General features: G+C 45.6%; 1 protein-coding gene across 3 annotated transcripts in view; it reads right to left on the bottom strand.

Moving 5' to 3' along the window:
- The window catches only part of CDCP1 (CUB domain containing protein 1), a 62,486-nt gene extending 46,088 nt beyond the window's left edge, over positions 1-16,398 (bottom strand). Inside the window, exon 1 of one of the 3 annotated variants that reach the window (XM_054482620.2) lies at positions 16,314-16,398. Coding sequence is in view for 2 of the 3 variants with exons in the window: in XM_054482619.2 (XP_054338594.1) it covers positions 16,130-16,211 (82 nt within the window). In the remaining variant the exon portion in view is untranslated. Of the gene's footprint in view, positions 1-16,129 lie in introns of all 3 variants that reach the window. The other 2 variants (XM_054482619.2, XM_054482621.2) reach the window with 2 other exon arrangements.
- Between the last annotated feature and the right edge of the window lie 6,980 nt (positions 16,399-23,378).

The raw sequence follows: 23,378 nt of genomic DNA, 5'->3' as shown, positions 1-23,378 counted from the left end.
CCTGCAAACATTTCTTTTTGCTTTTTTATTATAGTAAAATATGCATACACAAACTTTATCATTTTAACCATTTTAAAGTGTGTAGTTCAGAAGCATTAAGCACATTCACACTGTTGTGCAACCATTACCACCATCCACCTCTGGAATGTTTTCATTATCCTAAAGAGAAACCCTGTATCCATTAAATAATAACTCCCATCTCTCCTCTCAACCCTGGTAACCAGCATCCTACTTTGTCTCTATGAATTTGACTACTAATCTAAGTGGAATCAGACAGTACTTGCCCTTTTGTATCTGGCTTATTTCATTTAGCATAATGTAGGTGAGAATTAATTGCTAATTACGAATTTGGATGCCAACCAAAAATTGACTAAAACTACATGGCCTCAAATTCATATATATTCACGGTAATCCCCTGGATTACTATGGAAGGGAGGGAGAGAAACTTGTTTAAACGAAAATTATGTCAATGACTAGAAAACTCAAAAGATGGCAAAAGGTCATGAAAAATAAGGATTTCCCTGATAAGTGAAAAGCTGGTTAGCACATAATGCAGCCCATTGACCACTGCATTCAGAGACCTTACTTTGGTTTCTGTAGACCACGCACTGAATAAGGGACACTGCTGGGGGCAGGCCTGCGAGAAATGTTCTGACAGGACTGCATTTTTTTGGCTATTAAGAGCCATGTAAGGCTGGGTGTGGTGGCTCAGGCCTGTAATCCCAGCACTTTGGGAGGCCAGGGCTGGCGGATCATCTGAGGTCAGGAGTTCGAGACCAGCCTGGCCAACACGGTAAAACTCTGTCTCTACTTAAAAAACTACAAAAATTAGCCAGGCGTGGTGGCTCATGCCTGTAATCCCAGCTACTTGGGAGGCTGAGGCAGGAGAATCACTTGAGCCCGGGAGGCAGAGGTTGCAGTGAGCCGTGATCACACCACTGCACTACAGCCTGGTGACACAGCGAGACTCCGTCTCAAAAAAAAAAGAGCCATATGAAAGAAAACTTTCTTACTTGTCTGAACATAAGCTGCTTAAACTAAAAATAAAGTTCAGTTTAAAATGAACTTTTCCAGAAGGTTATATCCGGCTATTTCTACCTTACCATTTGTCATCCCTCAAAGGATAACACTAGAGACGGGGTGGGGTGGTAGAAGGGAAACACTTCACTACCAAAATGTTCAGCTCTAGGTTAGTTCAGCCTGCAGCTTTGAAAATCCACTCATGGGGGAGGAGCAAAAGGCAGCAGGAGAGGAGGTTCTATTAAGACAGAGACCTGTTCTGCAGCCCCGTCACCTGACCTCACATGTGTAATACTCCCTGTCTTGTGTGCCTCATCACTTCAGTCACTTGGCTTGGCCACTAGAAGCCACCTGACCTCTCTGAACCACAAGTTTCTCATCTGCAGCATTTGGCTAAAAACATCAACTGTGCAGGGCTTTTACAAGCATTGGAATGAGACCACATGTGCAAAGCCAGGCACGTGGCAGGCCCTCAAAGAGTGATGGCCATGATCATTACCATTCCGACAGAGGGGGCAGAGCCTCTGTGCCACGGCCCCAGGGGCAGGCAGAATTCTAAGATGCCCTCCAGTGACTTATATCCTTGTAGAATCTCTTCCACTTGAGTGTGGGAGGGATGGGATATTACTTGCCTGATTAGGCCATGTTGAACAGTACTATTAACTTTAGGAAAGAAAGACTATCCTGCGTGGTTCTGGCCTAATCAGTTGAACTCTTAAAAGAGGCTGGGTTTTTCCTGGAGAAAAGGAGTCGACGTGTGAAAGGAATTCAACATAAGGGAGAGTCTCTGTAGCTAGTATTGAAGATGGAGGGGTCCACATAACAAGGAATGTAGGTGGTCTCTGAAAGCTGAGAGCAGTGTTGGTTGAAAGCCAGCAAGGAAAGGGAGACATCAGACCTGCAGCCACAGGAACTGAATTCTGCTACAACCAACATGCTTAGAAGAGCACCACAAGCTCCTGTTGAGAATGTAGCCTGGTCAACGTCTTGATCTTAGCCTTTTGAGACCTTGCGCAGAGAACCCACCCGTACTGTACATTTCTGGACTTCCGACCTACAGAACTGTGAGCTAACAGGTGTTGTTTTATGACACCAAGTTTCTGGCAATTTGTATGCAGCAATAGAAAACCAATACAGAACTCTTGGCTGGACGTGGTGGCTCATGCCTGTAATCCCAGCACTTTGGGAGGCCGAGGCGGTGGATCACCTAAAGTCAGGAGTTCGAGACCAGCCTGACCAACATGGAGAAACCCCATCTCTTCTAAAAATACAAAATTAGCTGGGCGTGGTGGCGCATGCCTGTAATCCCAGCTACTCGAGAGGCTGAGGCAGGAGAATCGCTTGAACCCAGGAGGTGGAGGTTGCAGTGAGCTGAGATTGAGCCATTGCACTCCAGCCTGGGCAACAAGAGTGAAACTCCGTCTAAAAAAAGAAAAAAAAATATATGCTTTTTTAAAGAAGAAAACCAATACAGAACTCTTAACTAGATGGGGTACCAGGCAGGGAAAGATGGGGTGGTTTTTGTAGGACCTGCCGAGCTGCTCAAGGAAAGAAGTTTGGACAAATACAAAGTATTGTTTGGGATGCTGAGCCTCCCCTTCTGAGCTGAATTACCAGATGGAAGGTGTTATATAGATAAGCCAGCCTTTATGAAAATATTATATCAACAAGGATTTCTAAAACATTGGAATTACTGTAAAACTTTAACGTCCAGATACTGGAAGGTGACAGGAGGGAGGCAAATCAGTGGGTCAGAGAGAAGGTGATGATATGGCCAAGAGAGGTTATGGCTGGTCATCTCACCTAGACCTATGGGCTGAGCAAGAGCCCCAGACAAAAACCAGAGATCAAAGAGCAATCCAGTGGGGAGCCTGGCTTTAAAATCCAGAATCCAGAAGAGGCAGGCTGTGTAGGCACTGGCGAAGGCTGAAGGCAGGTGGGAGAGGGCGTCTAGGAATGATGGCAATAATTTAGCAGCTGCCATTTGTTCAGCCTCTATCATGTGCCAGGCACTTTCTATACATTTTCTTTAGGTAAACTGTTTAAATTCACGCTGGGAAGACACACAGCTGAGCTTCAAACTCAGGCCTGCCTGATTCGAAGGCCCATGCACCTTCTGCTCCTCTAAGGTCACAAGCTGGACAGCCTGGGACCAAGTGTTTGCCCTGAAGCCCAGCTAGAGAAGAGCAGTGGTTAGAGATGCATTTCAGCTTGTACCATTCAACACCAGCAGCAGAGAGGAGTGCTGGAGTTTTCTGTCCTAAACACCACTCTGACTGTCCACCTTTCCCTTTACACTAGTGACGGGGCTGCAGTGGCTCCAGAAAATATTCTGTCGGTAGGAAAGAGGCTAGCAGCCCTCCAAGACAGGAGTCTCTCCCTAGCGTGGGCCCTTCCTTGGCCTATAATCTTGCCTCTGAGTCCCCCAAACTCTTCCTCATTAATCACAAGCCCTGGGCAATCAATCAGGAACAGCATCTGCTCCTCCTCCATCTCCGATGTCCTCACCACCTCCGTCACTGCCTTTACTTCCGATACTTTGGCAGCAATCCATCCTCTGCTTCACTGTGGTCTGAAGGATGACCACCAGCTGACTCACTCCTTGCTCCTTTCTTGCTGCCCTGGAAGGACAGATTGCAGCACCCACCCACGGCAGCCAAGGTGTGAGAGGAAGTGACCATTTGGGATGTCAGCTTCCCCACTGAGCAAGGGGAGAAATCCATGTTTTTGAGGCCTTAGATCTACTTCTTTCTTTCTTTCTTTTTTTTTTTTTTTTTTTTTTGAGATGGAGTCTCAGTGCAGTGGTGCAATCTCTGCTCACTGCAAGCTCCGCCTCCTGGGCTCATGTCATTCTCCTGCCTCAGCCTCCTGAGTAGCTGGGACTACAGGTGCCTGCCACCACGCCCGGCTAATTTTTTGTATTTTTAGTAGAGATGGGGTTTCACCGTGTTAGCCAGGATGGTCTCTATCTCCTGACCTCGTGATCCGCCCACCTCAGCCTCCCAAAGTGCTGGGATTACAGGCGTGAGCCACCGTGCCCGGCCCAGATCTACTTTTTTCTTAACTGCAAAGCCCCAACCTCTTGATCACTCAGGGGACTTGACTGGGGAGTGTGGGTGTATTGCCATCCCAGGGGCCAGGGCAGCCAACCAGGAATACATCCCTCAGTTTAAACCTTCTGTTTTAGGGACTAGGGATTAACACCATTTTTGTTGTTGCTATTGTTGTGTCCAGCAATCTTAAAGTGGGGGATGGGAGAGCAAACCACACAGCCTGAGATGGCAAACAGGTTTCTGAATGAAGCCCTTGCAAGCGACCACAAGCCAGGTCAATAACGTGATTCCACAGCAAACCAGGCAGCCCAGGATAAACAGATCAGCAACACAACGCGGCACACTCCAGGAGATCTTTGGGGCCAGACACATGCCTTCCTCACCCAGAGGGCCCAGGGCAGCCTCCAGGAGGTGTTATGTCAATGAGGATGTCCATTACAGACCATTCTCCAAAATAACCTACATCAGAATTTGGTTACCTTTGAAAGGTGTTATGTCGATGAGGAAGGCCATTATAGAAGATACTATATCAACAAGGATAGTCATGGTAGAAGATACATACACAAGGGTGACTGCAGTAAAAGGTACTGATGTGGAAGGTGTTAAGTCAATGAGGACAGCCATTATAAAAGGTGTTTGGGCATCATAATGAAGTTACAAGAACAAGGACAGTCATTATGGAAGGCGTTACATCAACTAAGATGGTCATTATTGACAACAAGACAGTGTCAATGTTGGGACCAGCCAGTGATCTTAAGATGAATATGCCAAAAATTAAGGGATATGAAAAACTAAGTTGAGGCACCAAGAATGCTAAGATGGGTTTTGAGAAGCTTGGCTCCAAAGCACATTTTGTGGGTGGATGGAAAAAAAAAAAAAAAAACAGATGGTTCTTCCTGAAAGGGAAAGAGATTGTGGGGCAGAGCACTTTCTGCATTCCTTCCTTACAGTAGAAGTTGGCCCTACTGCTAACAGCTATTGCCAAGGGAGGAAAAGGAGGCTTCGAACAAAACCCAAGCTAGAAAATTTGGAGTAATCAAGAATTTAATCCTCATTAGACTATATTCTGCTTGCTCTTGTAGGTGATCTCTAGTTATAAATCAGATATTGAAGGATTAACTCTGAATTGCGTCTTTCCAGATAGTGGATCACTTAGCAAGTCGTCATTTCAGAGATGGTGGGAGACACCATTTTAAATATAAAAATAAACATTGTGGGGTTATTGGTAATTAATAACAGAGCTATACTTCTGCTCCAGGGCCAAACTCGGGGTTTTGTTAATGATGTCCCACAGACCTCAGGCACCAGGAGAATATTTTGTCCTCCTCTTTCTCTTGTCTTGCCTGTAGAAGCTTATATTGCAATTCTTATACCTACATCTTTTGCTTTACTTATTACACTGGAAAGTGTTGCAAACCCAAATATGAAAGGCAACATAGGGAAGAGGGTCTTTGTTGAATTAGAGGGTGCAAGCTCTATCAAATACTTTGTAATTTAGGTTTCTTCAAAACATACAAAATGGAACTAGGCCAAGCCCCCAGGCCATCAATTTGTAGCCCCTGGTTTACATGTTTGAATCCCTTCCAGATGGTGAGTCCTTGGAGAGCAAGAGATAAGGGCACACAGAGCTAGATGCACAAGGGGTCGCCAATATCTACAGAATGAACAGAATTTGTTACCAAAATGACCTTGGACTGGGCTAGATCTTTTCAAGACCTTCTAAGAATTCAGGGATGTGAAAAACTAAGTTGAGGAACCAAGAATGCTGAGTTGGAGGTTTTAAGAAGCCTGGCTCCAAAGCACATTGTGTGGGTGGGTGGAAGAAAAAAAAGCAGATGGTTCTTCCTGAAAGGGCGAGAGACTGTAGGTCAAAGTACTTTCCTTTTCATGAACCATATTCCTTCCTTACAGTAGAAGTTAGCCCTACTGCTAAGAGCTATTGCTAAGGAAGAAAGAGGAGGATGGGAACAAAACTAGCTAGAAAATTTGGGGCAATGAAGCATTAATCCTCATTCCACTATATTCTGCTTTGCTCTTATAGATGATCTCCAGTTATCCATCAAATAATATATCAAATTTTCTAGGCCTGCTCAGTGCTAGGCCCTAAAAGTAGATAGGGAAAAAACAAAACAAAACAAATCACAGCAAGTTGCTCCTCATGAAAAGCTGCTCCAAGTCGAGAAGTAAGTTTTTTGGTCATCAACTCCTCAATTCCTAGCAACTTAACACTTCTACTCCATCCCTTCTACACAACCACATTCTTGTAGGAAGTAACTTTAGGCTTTTTTGAAGATGGGGTCTATACTTGAGAAATTTGTTTTAATGCAACAAAAATAGTGAGGGCTATATTCATACCTGGCTTTAAATTGTTTTTATTTTAAAAATATTTTAAAGGCAAAACTATGGTGATAGAAGGCAAATCAGTGGTTGCTAGGGGCTAAGGGGTATGAATTTATTACAAAGGAATCTGGAGGAACTTTGCAGGGTGATGGAAATGTTATACCATGCACTTGACAGGACCCATTGAATTATACAATTGATACTGCTGAATTTGATTGTATGTACATTATATCTCAGTAGAGCTGAAAAATATTTTTACATTTAGATAAATAATATACGAAGCACACAATAAAGTAAAACAAAATGTAAAAAGTCATTCTCTTACCTTTGAATCTGGTTCTGTTCCCATAGGCAACCACTATTACCAGTATTTGTGCACTCTTCCAGAAGTAATCTATGAATATGCAAGTGTGTATTTATATACCATCCCTATTTCATTTTATTTTGCCAAAAGGTTGCATGCCATACATACTGTTCTGATCCTTGTGTTTTTCTCTCCACATTCTAATGATGAGCATTTGGGTTGTTTCCAGTCTCTAGCAACTAAGGCAAGGAGGGGAAGATGCCAGTGGGACATACCTTCTCACCAGTATTCCAGGTTCCTGCCTGGAACTTGAGTTGTATTTCCCATAGAGGCAGAGGCCAGTGAGGCTAGAAGAAGTTATGTTGAGGGTCTGGCACCATTTGGGTTGTGGTGGGCTTCTGCAAGATGATCCAAGCATTGTTTACAACTTGAAAAATGTCTTCTAGGCTGGGTGCAGTGGTTCATACCTGTAATCCCAGCACTTTGGGAGGCCAAGGTGGGCAGATCACCTGAGGTCAGGAGTTCAAGACCAGCCTGGCCAACACGGTGAAACCCCATCTCTACTAAAAATACAAAAAAAAAAAAAATTAGCTGGGCATGGTGGCACGTGCCTGTAATCCCAGGTACACGGGAGGCTGAGGTAGGAGAATTGCCGGAACCTGGGAGGCAGAGGCTGCAGTGAGTCGAGATCATGCCACTGTACTCCAGCCTGGGCAACAGAGAAAAAAAAAAAAAAAAAAAAAGTCTTCTATGTTCCGTGAAGATAAGAACTTAACCCTGACAGATGTAGCCCAATGCTGAAGTACCTGATAAGACTGTCAGAAACTTCCAAGCCAGTTCCAGAGTAATCCTCCATCTCTCAGCAGAGATTAAAGGCCAGGGCCCTGCCAGGTTTCCCTGGCAGGTTTCCCTGGAGATCTAGCTCTAGTTTCACAGACTGGCAAACTGCAGCCCAGTCTTGGCTAATAACACCTGGTCATGAAGATAGCTGCAATCCCCAGGAGACCACTGGGGTGTTCTCATTCCCATCTCAAGTGTAATTGAGCATGACACTTAAGTTGTTATAAAACTGGTCCAGTCAGTTCCTTGATTAACAGGACTGGTCCAGTCCTGTTCCTTGGCTAACAGGAAATTCATGTGTGTGCAGGCACTTGCTCACAAAACATTTTTTTAAAACTTGTTCTAGTGTCTTTTAGAATAACTTCATACAGCTTTTCACTGAGCAGTTTCACTTCTAGGAATTTCTTCCACAGATATCCTTACATGTCCCCAAAGTCGACTGCACTGGGACAGTAACCAAAGCACAATGTGTAGGTAGCAAAAGTCAAAAACAATCTTACTGTCTCCCACTAGATACCTGGTTATACAGACTATGATAGCCTACAATTTTGGCCCAGGTTGTCTGCCTACTGAATATCTAAATGTTCTTCTTGGACCTGACTCAAATAATCAAAGTGTCTTAGTTTGTTTTGTGTTGCTATAAAGGAATACCTAAAGCTGGGTAATTGATAAAGAAAAGAGGTTTGGCTGGGCGCGGTGGCTCATTCCTGTAATCTCGGCACTTTGGGAGGCTGAGGCCGAGGCGGGTGGATCACCTGAGGTCAAGAGTTTGAGACCAGCCTGGCTGACAAGGTGAAACCTCGTCTCCACTAAAAATACAAAAATTAGCCGGAGGTGGTGGCAGGCACCTGTAATCCCAACTACTCAGGAGGCTGAGGCAAGAGAACTGCTTCCCAGGAGGCGGAGGTTGCAGTGAGCTGAGATCGTGCCATTGTACTCTAGCCTGGGCAACAGAGCAAAAACTCCATCTCAAAGAAAAAAAGAAGAATGAAAAGAAAAAGAAAGACAGAAAAGAAAAGAGGTTTATTTAGCTCATGGTTCTGCTGGCTAAAAGGTTCAAGATTGAGCATCTGGTGAGGGCCTCAGGCTGCTTCCACTCATGGCAGAGAGCAAAGGGGATCTGGTGTGTAGAGATCACATAGCGAGAGAAGAAGCAAGGGCAGGGGGTTCGTGCTGGGCTCTTTTTAACAAGCACCTCTCTAGGGAACTAACAGAGTTAAGAACTCACTCACTCCTGAGGGATCCACCCCCATGACCCAACACTTCCCATTAGGCCCCACCTCCAGCACTGGGGATCAAATTTCAACATGAGATTTGGAGGAAACAGTCATCCAAACTATAGCACAAAGTCATGACAATTCTCACTAACTGAGGAATTTGTTCTAGGCCAGACTAGTGTACACATCATTTCATTCAGACCTCCAGCCAGCCTCAGGGTGCTGCTGTCCCTACAGGTTATGCAACTTGCCCAGCTCACCTGGTTAATAAGTGGTGGAGTCAGGATTTGAACCAAGCTTTGACCAAATCCAGAGCTTGTCTGAGTGAGGCTGTCTCCAAAAATCTGGAAAGGCAACTCTGAGTCCAGTGAGGTCTTTGGCTCCAGTCCTTCCATTTCTCTGCCCTCCTCCCTCCACCAATTTGCAGCTGGGAAGCTAAGCCCTTTGGGATGCGCAGTCTGAGGACACGGGCAATGTAGCAGTGAGCAAGAACTCAGAGGCAATAGTGACCGGGAGAGCCTGGTGTTTGTATCCTTGAAGGTGGCCCAGGATGCAACTCCAGCGAGACTTGTCAGCAGGGCAGTTGATGTGAAAACAGCCCATCAACACAGGCTGAACCCTCCTGACACATTGTCCCTGGGCAGACTCCAGCAGAGCACAGAGTTCCAGTATGAGCAGCAGTGTGTAATAACTCATCCCACTATGTTGTTTGGTTCTTGGTGTGTACCTCTCCTCTGTGGCTGGTGGCCACTCTGTAGGAGGTGAGTGTCTACCTGTGTCCAAGAGATGCCATGAGTCCTTCAAACTCAGGGGCTTCATCTTACCACCTCTGCATTCTCTGTGATGTCCCAGAAACTGCTTGCCTGCTCTAAATTGTTCTCGGGGTTAAACATTGTTTTAGCCAAACTTCCTTGTTTGAGATGGCCAGATGTTCCTGCCTCCAGATCAGTAACAGAAGGCATCTCTTTGGATGCATATGGCATACGCCTGGATGTTCACCATTCTAGCTCAGCTCCCAGCTGGACCACACATTGTCAAGAATTGAAGAAGCCCTCTCATGGCTCTAAGGGTTTTGTGACATGGCAGATGCCAAGGAAGTAGGCAGACCCAAAATAAAGACAACAGCCCGACTTCAACTCTATATAATCTTTGGACTCAGGGAGTTGATAAAACTCATTTCTGGAGACTGTATTTACCCAGACAAAGGCAGCAGATTGTCACCTTGTACATTTTTGCATTTGGCACATTTCGCCCGGAACCCTTTGATCTTCTGTCATTGAGGGTAGGATCATTTGCACTTCATTTAAAACTTAAAGAAAGCTACGCCATCTGTGCTCAGGGAACAGTTTTAATTTTCTTTTCAAGACATTCTCAAATTTATTATTTAAGAATATTCACACCCTGAGGGGAGGCATTTACTGGCCTTGCAGTCCTATTACCGTGCTGGGTTCTGGAGTCATACTCCCGGGGCTGCCAGCTCAGCATCATTACATACCAGCTAGGGAGCCCTGGCAAGTCACGTCACCTCTCTGTGCCTACTAACAGGAAGTTAGTAAGAGTAATTGTTTGAGGATGGAGAATTAAATGACATGCAGACCTACTCAAGACCACCTCCCCCATTTACATTCTCTCAGGAGATAATAGCTTCATTTTTATCATTGAACACTGTAGAACTTATGTTTCATCTATCAAAGTTATTTTTGGCCAAGGTCTATTTCAGAAATGTGTATATTTACATCTCCAACCTCAACACATTTTAAACAAAATTATTTGCAGAAAGTCTTGACTTATATTCCAAATACACTAGGATCAAGAATGTCAGGATCTGGCTGGGCGTGGTGGCTCATGCCTATAATCCCAGCACTTTGGCAGAGCGAGGTGGGTGGATTGCTTGAGGCCAGGAGTTTGAGGCCAGCCTGGCCAACATGGTGAAACCCCACCTCTACTAAAAATACAAAAATTAGCTGGGCATGGTGGTACACGCCTGTAATTCCAGCTACTTGGGAGGCTGAGGCATGAGAATCACTTGAACCCAGGAGGTGGGGGGGTTGCAGTGAGCCAAGGTCATGCCACTGCATTCCAGCCTGGGCAACAGAGTGAGACTCCGTCTCAAAAAAAAAAAAAAAAAAAAAAAAAAGAATGTCAGGATCAAGCGAGGACACTCCAAGTGTCAAAAATGTCAACAAAGGGAGGTGCCCTACATTACTGCACACAAAGCAACTGTCTGCAAACAACCATGTAAATGGTTTGGTAGTCCTCAAGTGATGTCTTATGCACTTTATGCTTAACAGGATTGGTTAATTATATACGGGTATCTTCCTGTATTTCATCACACTTTCAGAAACTGTTAGAGGTTTTGCATCGCTGTGCAGTGGATTGTTATAATTTTTCCCACACAAAATAATGAGATGTATAGCGTTGCTTCGTGTTTTCACACAGAATGTCTGGTTTTCAGGAATGGATTACTGATGTTAATCAGAAGATGCTTATTTGTAAAATCCTCAGAGGAGTGGCTGGCACAGCAAATGCTCAATGTGTTGGCTATTACAAGCAGCAGTAGTAGTTAATACTTTTAAAAACTGATGGACCAGATACAAACCCAAGGCTACAAAGAGGCGAGGGAAGGAGCCTGGATCTCCTTACCTGGTTGTCTAGAATGCTGCCAGCTTCCCGGGAGATGAAGATTACAAGGTTGTGGGAAGTGGTTTGAAATAATTTGATTGTGGCATAATTTTTTAATTTAGAATGATAATTAAGGGGTACAAATGATGGACCAGATACAAACCCAAGGCTACAAAGAGGCGAGGGAAGGAGCCTGGATCTCCTTACCTGGTTGTCTAGAATGCTGCCAGCTTCCCAGGAGATGAAGATTACAAGGTTGTGGGAAGTGGTTTGAAATAATTTGATTGTGGCATAATTTTTATAATTTAGAATGATAATTAAGGGGTACAAACTTTTCTTTTTTTTTGAGACAAAGTCTTGCTCTGTCGCTTAGGCTGGAGTGCAGTGGCATGATCTAGGCTTACTGCAACCTCTGCCCCCTGGGTTCAAGCGATTCTCAAGCCTCAGCGTCCTGCGTAGCTGGGATTACAGGTGTGTATCACCATGTCTGGCTAATTTTTGTATTTTTTAGTACAGACGGTGTTTTGCCATGTTGGCCGGGCTGGTCTTGAACTCCTAACCTCATGTGATCCGCCCCCCTCAGCATCCCAAAGTGTTGGGATTACAGGTGTGAGCCACTGCGCCCAGCTGGGTATAAACTTTTCTTAACCACCAAGGCAAAGAACCCTAGCCACCGGTCCCCCACATCAGTGGTCTTATCATGTCTCACTGTCCCACCCACCCTGACCTCAATCAGGGGTCTTTCTGACCAGCAGACTCCTCTCCCTACCCACTTCCCACCTCATCCTATCCCATCCAAACCCAGGTCAGCACCACTAGGCAAAAACGCAGGTGAGGCTTGTGTTATAAGCCAAGGGATCCAGTTCTGTTTTCTTTTGGCAAAAAAGCACTGGTGAGCTATTAGTACCATCCAGCTAGGGTGGTGCTTCTAAGACTCTTGAGTCTCTACCACACTGTCCAGATTCTATCTGCCAAATTGGAGGGAGGAAAATGCTTCTTCCGTAGATGCTGGTGAAACAACAATGAGGAGAGCCTGGGAGATTGTGAGAAACAGGCACTAACACACTGATGGCTGGAAAGCACACCAGGACAGGCTCTCCACAGGCGACACGGAAAGATGCATCCAAAGCCCTAAGAGCCTCTCTACTCTTTATCCCAGCAACTCTGCTTCCAGAACACGGAAATATGCGTCCAAAGCCCTAAGAGACTCTCTACTCTTCCTCCCAGCAACTCTGCTTCCAGAATATGGAAATACGCCTCCAAAGACCTAAGAACCTCTCTACTCTTCATCCCAGCAACTCTGCTTCCAGAACATGGAAATGCGCATCCAAAGCCCTAAGAGCCTCTCTACTCTTCATCCCAGCAACTCTGCTTCCAGAACTGTAGCTGGACAAAATAGTTAAGAATGTGCAGAACATAGGCACGGTGGTTCATGCCTGTAATCCCAGCACTTTGGGAGGCCGAGGCGGGCAGATCACCTGAGGTCAGGAGTTTGAGACCAGCCTGGCTAACATGGTGAAACCCCGTTTCTACTAAAAATACAAAAAATTGGCCGGGTGTGATGGTGCACACCTGTAATCCCAGCTACTCAGGAGGCTGAGGTAGGAGAATCGCTTGAACCTGGGAGACGGAGGTTGCAGTGAGCCGAGATTGCGCCATTGCACTCCAGCTTGGGCAACAAGAGTGAAACTCTGTCTCAAAAATTAAAAAAAAGAGTGTGCAGAACAACACAGCTGAAGAACACATTCTTAGATATGTCAAAATGGGATAATCTAGTTGATACTATTTTATAACCTTGGCAACATGAGGATAATGGTTCATCCTTTCATGTCATTTTCTAGTCTGTGCTATGTAATTTCAAGTGCCTTTTCACTGAGTAGACCTATTAAAATTGATACAAGCAGCTGGCTATTGTTGGACATGTTCTATTTTTAATAAGAAAAGCTGGAAGCAACCTAAATGTCCAACAACTGGGGACTGGTTAAAGCCACACAATGGGATGATCCCATTTTTGGTTTGTGCATATGAGCGTGCATACATACACATTAAGAAGACTGCATCAAAATGAATAAGGCAGTTTGCTTATAGATGATTTTTTTCCATTTTGGTTATATTTATTGCCATTTTTTCTAAAATAACTATATGCTACTTAAAACATCTTATTTATTAACTTCCTTCCCCCACATTGATAGCCAGGGAGAATGCCCAGAAGAGTGTGTGTGTGCACATGCAAGGCGTGCAACCATCATAGATGAAATGGCAGCATCTGAGGTGAGCCCTAGGGCTAACAGGTCTGACTCCAAGTCATGCAAATCTGTGGGGATGTGGGGGAGGAGTTGGGGGAGACTCATTAGCGCTACCAGTTACACATTCCAGACAACAGCCAGTAGCTCCTCATTTGAATTGGAAACAGAATGAACACCCACACTCGCCCAGGGAGTGTGAACATATCATTTGATCTGTCTGCTCACATTTTTGGCAAGAGACAATGGTGGCAAGATTGGGGTCACTGACCCAGATTCTGGTATCTGAGTGGTTCTTAGAAAGCAACCAAATGGAGGTTTTCAAAAGGCTATGATCCCAATGTAACCAGTGTTTCACTCTTGGAAATGGGGGAGTTGGTGGGGATACCAAAGTCACACAAACACACGACACCAAGACACAAACTTTCCTTTACTCTTCATCTCTGCAGTGACACCAAGTTCATTTTTACTCTGCTGAGTCTTTCTTTGTTAACAGACTTCATGGATTTATAAAACAAATCCACTGTGCCAGGGCTCTGGCTTTCTGTATCCTTTCAGGACAGTCTCCAGGAATTTCTCAAAGGCCTTTGCCAGTTAGATCCTCAAGACTGCAGGCAACTGCTCCAATCACAAAAGCTCTCAGTTCAGCCTGATGTACCCTCAAAGGGCCAGTTGCTGAGACCATAGGGAGGAACTTAAGAAAGCGAAAGGGAAAGTTCCTAGGCTTCTACGTATTTATATATTGAACCATGAGACAGGGCTTAGCCAGTCAAGGACTTCCTGGAAGGGACTCCATTGGAGTTACTCGACCAAAATGGCAGCCTTCCCAGATCACAGGGAGAAATGAGACCAGGAACAGAGGCTCTCATTAGCAATGCCTTGATTTACACTCTGTTCTTACTGGAAGAGTTCCCCACTGTTGTCACAGAAAGCCAAAGACATCTCAAACAATTCCCAGAGTTTCAATACAGTTCCAAGATTGGTAAGCACACATTTTTCTCAGCACACATATACACATATTTTCACTTCCTTTTTATTCTTAAACTAATTCTTTTTCTTCAAAGGGAATCTTGGAAATTCAGTCCTAAGAAATTATAGTAAATATTCATCAGCCAGGCACAGTGGCTCACATCTGTAATCCCAGCACTTTGGGAGGCCCAGGTGGGAGGATCACCTGAGCTCAGGAGTTCGAGACCAGCCTGGACAACATCGTGAAACCCTGTCTCTACTTTAATATACATTTTATATATATATATATATAATATATATATATATATATATATATCTCCATGCTATGGTTTAAATGAAGTTTTAAATTTTCTATCTACTATGCAGCAATATGTCGCCTGATGTTGGAGAATGAACCAGGAAGTATTCCTGGAGCTTATATTGATATTTTAGAAGCTCCTGTCTTGTATTTGTAATGAGGGCAGTCACCGGGACGCCCAAATTCAACCTCACTTGCGTCCTTTTATTCCTTAATCTAATTTACACCTGCCAAACACAAACCCACCTTAGATGCAGCAAAGGGAATCAAACCCACATGGCTTCCTGGAGAGCTCTATTTAAAAAACACAAAACCTGTACTAATCTCGCGAAACCTGTACTAGCCTCACATCAAGTTCTTACATGAAGAAACCAGGTTATTTACTACGTTCTAATACATTCAGGGCCCACAGGGCATTTCCTGGCTGGCACAGGTCACTGGGACGTGGCGGTCCCTTCCCCCAACCGAAACAACTCGAAATTCACACACATCCCCGCAACAACAGCCTCCTGCCCTCAAAATCCACTGCCAAGTGCGAGGGACGCGGGAACGTCCAGTCTCTGCGGCGGCGCAGATGCCTGGCGGCTTTCTCTGAGACCCCTAAAAGAAATTCGGGCGCTTTCATTTTTGCACTAATGCTCTTCAACTTTAGGAGAGGGAGAATGCAGCGTGCGGACGGGAAAAAGAGGATCTAGTGGGAAATGCGGCCATGAAAGCACTTTTCTTGCACCTTCTCTCTGGACCAGGCGAGGAGGTAGAGGGCGAGCCTGGAGAGGAAAGATCTCTTCCCACACCCTACCTGGGTGTTTTCAAGAATTCCCGCAAAGACCCTGGGGCGCAGAGCGCGCCACCTTGGATATGTCGCCTGGGATCAGCTACCGGGAGCTCCTTTTCCCGCCTTCTCGGCCAGCACCGAGCTCATCCTCCCGGACCGGGAGGCTCCCCGATCGGGGACACTCTCAGATGCCGAGGGCAAGGTTGGCTCCAGAAGGGCAAGGCCCACGCGCCCGACGCGGCGCGCGCAGGAACCGGACAGTCCTGGGGACCCGGAACCACCCGCGCGTTTTGACTACGCCGCCCCCGCCCTCACTCCGCACCCTCCGCACCCCCCGCACCCTCCGCACCCTCCGCACCCTGCGTCCCTCGGCCGCATCTCCACCGGGCGTCCGCTGGCTGGCTAGCTCACCACTCCGCGCCACCCGCCTCCAAAGCCCGGCACTCACCTGCCCCACGCGGCAGGCGCGCCGCACCCAGCAGCAGAACCCCTAGCAGTGCGATAGTGACCCCGCAGTTCAGGCCGGCCATGACTCCGGTACGCCTCGGCTTTGGTGGGGAAAACGACGGTGGGGAGCGGCGGCCCCAGGCGCCCAAGCCCGGCGCAGCTGCGCTCCGCCCTGCCTCACTCACCTGCGCGCGGGCGGACCGGCCCGAGCCCCGCCCTGCGCAGCAGGAGCGCGAGCCGACCCGGTGCGTCCCTCCTCTCTCTCCTCCTCCTCTTCCTGCCTCAGCGACCGCCTCTCCCGCCCAGGGTGCAGGGCTCCCGGCACCGGGTTGCTGGGTCCCTACTACTCCCCATTGCGGCGCTGGGGCGGACTTGTCCCCACCTTTCCGGGCTTAGTCTTCCTTCCCAAGTCTGAGAATGATGAGGTCTTTTTGTCCAGAGTCGCGAAGGTCGCCCATAGAGGAAGCCAGTCTACCTTCCCTTTTCTGTCCAGGAGACAAAGGCCATTATGCGCCTCGTTTTGGAGAAGAATCCTATTTGTGGGCCACCCAAGCCCTGGATCCTCTACTACCTGACTTGGGCCAGAGGTCTGTTGGACTTTAAAGCCGGTGGTGGTACAGCTAGTATTTGCAGGACGGTGAGCCTGCAGCCTACTCCACACACATCACCTGCAGTATTTCCAGACACACAACGTGCCCAAGGTCCCCAGGGTAGCTAGTAAATTAGAGGCAGATGCACCACTTTGTTGAATTGAGTAGAGCAGTATGTATCCCTTCACTGAGCTGTGGATGGAGTAGTATGTGCCCTTCTCGAGTTGTATTATAAATGGAGTAGTGTGTGCAGTGTGGGCGTGAAGCATTCAGGTCAAACATCGGGCTGGAAAATGAATGGCGCTGTACTCCTTTTCCAAATCCTCCCAGCCGCAGGTGTGCCATCTGCCTGTCTTCAGAGGCCCTGTGGGTTCTCCTTCCACCCTGCAGGCCATACACCAAGTCCAGGCCACAGGGAGAGATTGCGGATGGTTCAGGAGTTCTTAGCTAGCAGACCTGGGTTCTGCCAAAATGACTCCCTGGGACTACTTGTGTTCATGGATAGCCAGAAGCTGGGCCAGAGTCACCCAGAGCAACCTGGGAGGCTTGGGACAGGAACCAAAGCATGTGGGACAGCATCAGTTTACAGTCCAGTCCCAACTTCTGGTTAATTCTTGAGGGCACTTAGCCTCTCCAGGCTGCCCCAATCCTTCTTGTGGACGGTGGTGGGAAATCATCTCCTAGGAGCGTCACCCCTTCCTTCTCGGTGTCCTTAATCATGAGAATAGAGCTAGCTTTGCCCTCTGGGAGCCCACAGTCCGTCGAGGGAGGCAGCACTTGGAACATGACCCTGCCCACACCCCCACCTCTGGGAGGGCCTGTAGTGTGAGCTAAAGGGGACCTTAGATGTAATCTTCTAGTCCACTTCTGTCCTTGTGCAGACAAATGGGAAAACTGAGAACTAGAGGGAAGGGAGAGGATGAGAAACGAAGGGAGGCTCTTGGTTCTCCCCACTAAATTGAGGACCAATTCATCAAGAGAAAGAAATCTTGACAAAAATCTAAACACTCTAAAAATATTTATGCTGACCAGGAGGGTGAAAGCAGATTTATCTTTTCTCCTGATTCTAAGCAGGCATATATATCCCAGCACCTTTTCCTAACATCCGTAACACCATTGTTTCCCACATACAGTAACACCCACAACAGTACTAGAATGGCAGTGTATTGAATGCAAAATATCAGAAATATTGCTTGACAAGTTAAGCCTAAGGAACAAGTTATTTCCTTACTATTTCGTCTCTCCAAAGTTTGCTTAACTGTCTTTCTTGGGATAGTTGACACCAGCTTTCTGAAAATGGAATGAGAGTCACTAATTCCCAAATATGAAGTATTGGTGATGGTTCCAGAAAGTAGCAGCAACGAGAAAGAAGAAAAGTAGGGAGGCACTTCAGCATCCTTTGCATGACAACCCAACTATATAGTTGAAGTAAAGATGTCCTGACATACTGTCCTGGTCCTCCAAGTGGAGTGTGAACAAAGCATTGCCAAGGATGGACATGTTTTGTCTTTACAAACATGGCTGAATGGAAGGAGTAAATTTTAAAAGGTTATTTCTGAACTGGAAAGCAATGTAGGTAACTATAATCTAGTGCTAGAGAGAAATGACAGATTGAAAGGTAAATTTTCGGCTGGGTGCAGTAGCTCATGCCTGTAATCCCAGCACTTTGGGAGGCCAAGGTGGGTGGATAACTTAAGGTCAGGAGTTGGAGACCAGCCTGGCCAACATGGCGAAACCTCGTCTCTACTAAAAGTACAAAAATTAGCTGGGTGTGGTGGCAGGCGCCTGTAGTCCCAGCTACTCAGGAGACTGAGACAGGAGAATCGCTTGAACCTGGGAGGCGGAGGTTGCAGTGAGCTAAGATTGCACCATTCCACTCCAGCATGAGCGACAGAGTAAGGCTCTCTGTGGGAAAAAAAAAAAAAAAAGGGAGAGTGAGTCTTAAAACAGACTGTCCCATCTAATTTTGACCTCTTCTGAAACCCTGCAAAGGCTATAAAACAGGGATTAAAAAAAATTACGTAAGCCCACAAAGGTGGGTAGAACAGAGAGAAGACAACAGCAAAATCACCCTGGAAGCTAGACAGCAGCTGGACTAGTGGTAGCTGCCTTAGGAGCCTGGAGATGGCAGAACCCTAAGCCAGTAGTGGAAAACTGAGAAATAACACGATTAACACAGAAATCCTCAAAAAAGATCCTCAGGAAATGGCAGCATAAGGTATTCTGGAACTGAAGGATGAAAGAGGAGTTAAAACAAGAAAGGCTAGGAGAAAGCTGTTTGAGAAGTACTGTGGTTAGATCCCAGAACCCATCCGCCATTACCCCTGTCTGGGCAACAGCCCCTCATCCAGCTTCCAGTGTTGTTCTTGAGAAATCCAAAACCATTCCCATTTTTGTTATTTTCTTTGAGACCCTTTTCTTGCCTCTAAAGCTGTAGAATCTTCTTGTTGTTCATTGGTTTCTGAAATTTCACCATAATATGCCTTGATGTGAGTCTGCCTATATTATCCATCTTTAGATCTTGACAAGTTAGAGGGTTGGTAAGCTTAACAACTTTAGTGTTGTTTTCTGGAGTGATTAAAACCTAGGGATGTGGGCTGAGGGATGCCAGGCATAGCTGAAGGCATAGGAAACATTGTAAAAGTAGATAAATAAAGGGAAGATGTGCATTCTGAATGCTGAGATCCCCAGCTGTCTGGCCCCAACTTGCGTCCAAGGATGAGACAAAAGGGCTTTGTTATCCATATTGGGAATGGAAAAAGTCTTCTTCTGGAGAGTCTGACCAGCACAGGAGGAAAGACCCAAACATATGGACATTTGACTCTCATAAATGGGCCAACCAGCTTCCTACCCTGAGGCTTTCAATTAAGTCCCACCAACTTAGCTTTTTAATATCTCATTTTAATTTTAATTTTTATTTATTTATTTATTTTTTTGAGATGGAGTTTCGCTCTGTCACCCAGGCTGGAGTACAGTGGCTTGATCTCGGCTCACTGCAACCTCTGCCTCCCGGGTTTAAGAGATTCTCCTGCCTCAGCCTCCCAAGTAGCTGGGACTACAGTCGCCCACCAGCACGCCTGGCTAAGTTTTGTATTTTTAGTAGAGATGAGGTTTCATCATGTTGGCCAGGCTGGTCTCGAACTGCTGACCTCATGTGATCCACCCACCTCAACCTCCCATAGTGCTGGGTTTACAGGCGTGAGCCACTGTGCCTGGCCAATATCTCACTTTTAAACATGAGCAGTCAGGATTTCAGGATATCTGAGGAGAGCTTCTAACATAATAGAGTCAACATAACAAGTAACCAAACCGAAAAAAAAAAAAGAAAGAAAGAAAGAAGCAACCTGAAAGAGACTATACAAAGAGAAGAAAATAAAAGGAAGCAAAACAAAACAATTACTAACTCTCTTAGAGTGATGTAGGCAACTATAATTTGGTGTCAGACAATATTCTCTCTATGAAGCAGGAACAGCATGTTATAAAAAACAAAACAAGGCCGGGTGTGGTGGCTCACACCTGTAATCCCAGCGCTTTGGGAGGCCGAGGTGGGCAGATCACCTAAGGTTGGGAGTTCGAGACCAACCTGACCAACATGGAGAAACCCTGTCTCTACTAAAAATACAAAAAATTAGCCAGGCGTGGTGGTGTGTGCCTGTAATCCCAGCTACTCAGGAGGCTGAGGCAGGAGAACCACTAGAACCTAGTAGGCAGAGGTTGCAGTGAGCCGGGATCGTGCCATTGCACTCCAGCCTGGGCAACAAGAGTGAAACTCCGTCGCAAAAACAAAACAAAACAAAACAAACAAACAAAACAATTCAGAGAACCACAAAAGAATTCTTGGAAATGAAAAAAAGTGATTGTAGATAAAAATAATAATAATAAATAAATAGAAGAGTTAGAAGTGCTCCCAGAAAGTAAAGCAAAAAGACAAAGAGATAAAAAGTAGGAGGGAAAAGTAAATTTGAGATCCGGTTCAGAAGATCCAACATCTGAAAAATAAGTTTCCTAGAAGGAGAGAGCAGATGAAACAGAGGAGATGACATCATCAATAATATAATTGAAGAAATTCTCCAGGCCTGAATGACATGAGTTTCCAGATTAAAAGACTCATGCAGTGTCCTGCACAATGGATAATATAGGCAGACTCACGTCAAGGCACATCATGGTGAAATATCAGAAACCAATAACAAAAAGAAGATTCTAGGCCAGGTGTGGTGGCTCACGCCTGTAATCCCAGCTATTCCTGAGGCTGAGACATGAGAATCACTTGAACTCGGGAGGCGGAGGTTGCAGTGAGCTGAGATTGTACCACTGTACTCCAGCCTGGGCGATGGAAACAAACAAACAACAAAAAAGAAGATTCTGTAGCTTCCAGAGGCAAGAAAATGGTCTCACAGAAAATAACAAAAATCAAAGTGGTTTTGGATTTCTCAAGAACAACACTGGAATTTGGAAAACAATGAAGCAATACCTTCAAAATTCTGAAGAGAGATAACTTCCAAATTAGAATTCTATACCTAGCCAAACTACCAATTAAACAATAAGGTAGAAAAAGGGCACTTTTAAATGTTCAAGATCTTAAAAAAACCTCCAAACCTCCTACATACCTCTTCTCAAGAAAATACTGGAAGATGTGTTGCATTAAAACAAAAAATGCATGCAACACAGGGAGGAGTGGATACAGGTTTGTGGGGGGTAAACATAATCACCTTAAGAAAAAGAATACAAAGTTGCAAACAGAAAATCAAGTGTGGGGCCAGGCATGGTGGCTCGCACCTGTAATCCCAGCACTTTGGGAGGCAGGGGTGGACAGATCACCTGAGGTCAGGAGTTCGAGACCAGCCTGGCCAACATGGTGAAATCCCGTCTCTACTAAAACTACAAAAATTAGCCAGGCATGGTGGCACACGCCTGTAATCCTAGCTACTTGAGAGGCTGAGGCAGGAGAATGGCTTGAACCCGGGAGGTGGAGGTTGCAGTGAGCTGATATCGCACCATTGCACTCCAGCCTGGGCGACAGGGCAAGACTCCTGTCTAAAAAAAAAAAAAAAAAAAAGAGAGAGAAAGAAAAGAAAAGAAAAAAAATCAGGTGTGAAAATGATTACTGTGTTTAGACTGAGGAAAGAAATCTCAATGAATTACAAATGGAAAAATATCACAAATGTTCCAAAATCCAGAAAAAATAACACAGTATTTTTACTGTTAATTATCTGGTTCAACTCTAAGTCATTCTCCAGGTCATTTTGCAAGATGCATCAGATAAGATGCAACTGATATGTTGAGATCCATAAGACCTGTGAATTCACATGCAGAAATACTCACTGTCCATAGAACCATTATAGTTTTGTGCCCTACAAATACAGAAATTCCTATAAGTTCCATTTGTGTGATTCCTATTAAATATAAAGATCAAAATAGTATAGTGCATTCAAAATTATACTGCTGATTACCAATTTGTTTCTGACAGAAAAAAAAGCCCATCATTTTTGATAAGCCATGATGAGTTGCATGTTCTGCTTAAAATTTTAGCTTTGATAATTGGAAAACTTTTCCACAGACTAGCTTATTCTGGATCTGTACATTTCACTTTATTCCTCCTCCTCCACTGTGCACATAATCTGGGTGTTGGCCACGGCAGCACGGGTTCATAATGTAATATCACCTCTGGCCTTGCTCCTTCTGGTCACCTCACCTTGTGAGTCAGCCCCGTGGATGGGAGGAGTATTCCTAGAAGCCATTACTGCAATGTGAGAACAAGCAATGGCTTAACTATACATGAATGTGACCATGAATCAAGTAAATATATCCCACCAAACCCCAATTATAATAAATGTACGTCTGAGTTAACATCCCTTTAGCCGGATCCCAAAATGCCCACAGCCACTCAATGCTACATTGTATAAGGGGAAGTTTGATGGAAAGAAAGTGGAGGGAGGGCTTTTTTGGCAGTCAAAATACGTGCCTTTGCAAATTTGACAAAGACCTATGACCAGGGAAGCACACTGGAGCTTTCTTAGCTTCTTTGTGTATTTGCCTCTAGATATATGAAGTAGAGATACAGCCCAAGGGAGAGTCAAGGAACTCCCAGCGTGAGGTGCCCCAGGCTTAGAGAGCCCAGCATCCAGACCGAGTCAAGCCATAAACATATGGCCAACTACACTGGGCCCTGAATTCCGTAGCCACCCTTCTCTCCTGAGTGAACAGATGGGCGGAGTTAAATCAAATGGAGCCATTGCTTTTAGTGATGAGATTCTCAAATAATAGTGGTGCTTGGTTAAAACCACCCCCCATGCCCCCGACACAAACCTGTGCTCTGCAAATGCCCTTGAGCCACGTACACCTGAACAAGCACAGAGAAGGAGCCTGCACCGGCCCTGGATAACTACCTAGCTTTTTACATGAGAGAAGAATAAACGTCTCTTTTTTAAGCTTCCAGTCACTTGTGTCTAAACCGCATCCTAAGGCAGGCTTAGGAGATTTTTCTGCTGCTATGGAAAATGTAAGGGAGAGCAAACCCATGTAATTCACTGCAAATAAAGGACTTGACCTAAGTGGGTAAGATGGAATGGCTCAGCGACTATGAATGTGCATTCTGCAGTCAGATGTCCTGGATTCAAATACTGTCTCTTGCCGGGCACGGTGGCTCATGCCTGTAATCCC

The sequence above is a fragment of the Pongo pygmaeus genome, chromosome 2, assembly GCF_028885625.2.
Source record: "Pongo pygmaeus isolate AG05252 chromosome 2, NHGRI_mPonPyg2-v2.0_pri, whole genome shotgun sequence".
Taxonomy (NCBI): domain Eukaryota; kingdom Metazoa; phylum Chordata; class Mammalia; order Primates; family Hominidae; genus Pongo; species Pongo pygmaeus.
The sequence above is the reverse complement of the archived record's forward strand: the minus strand, read 5'-3'. Positions and strand labels throughout refer to the sequence as shown.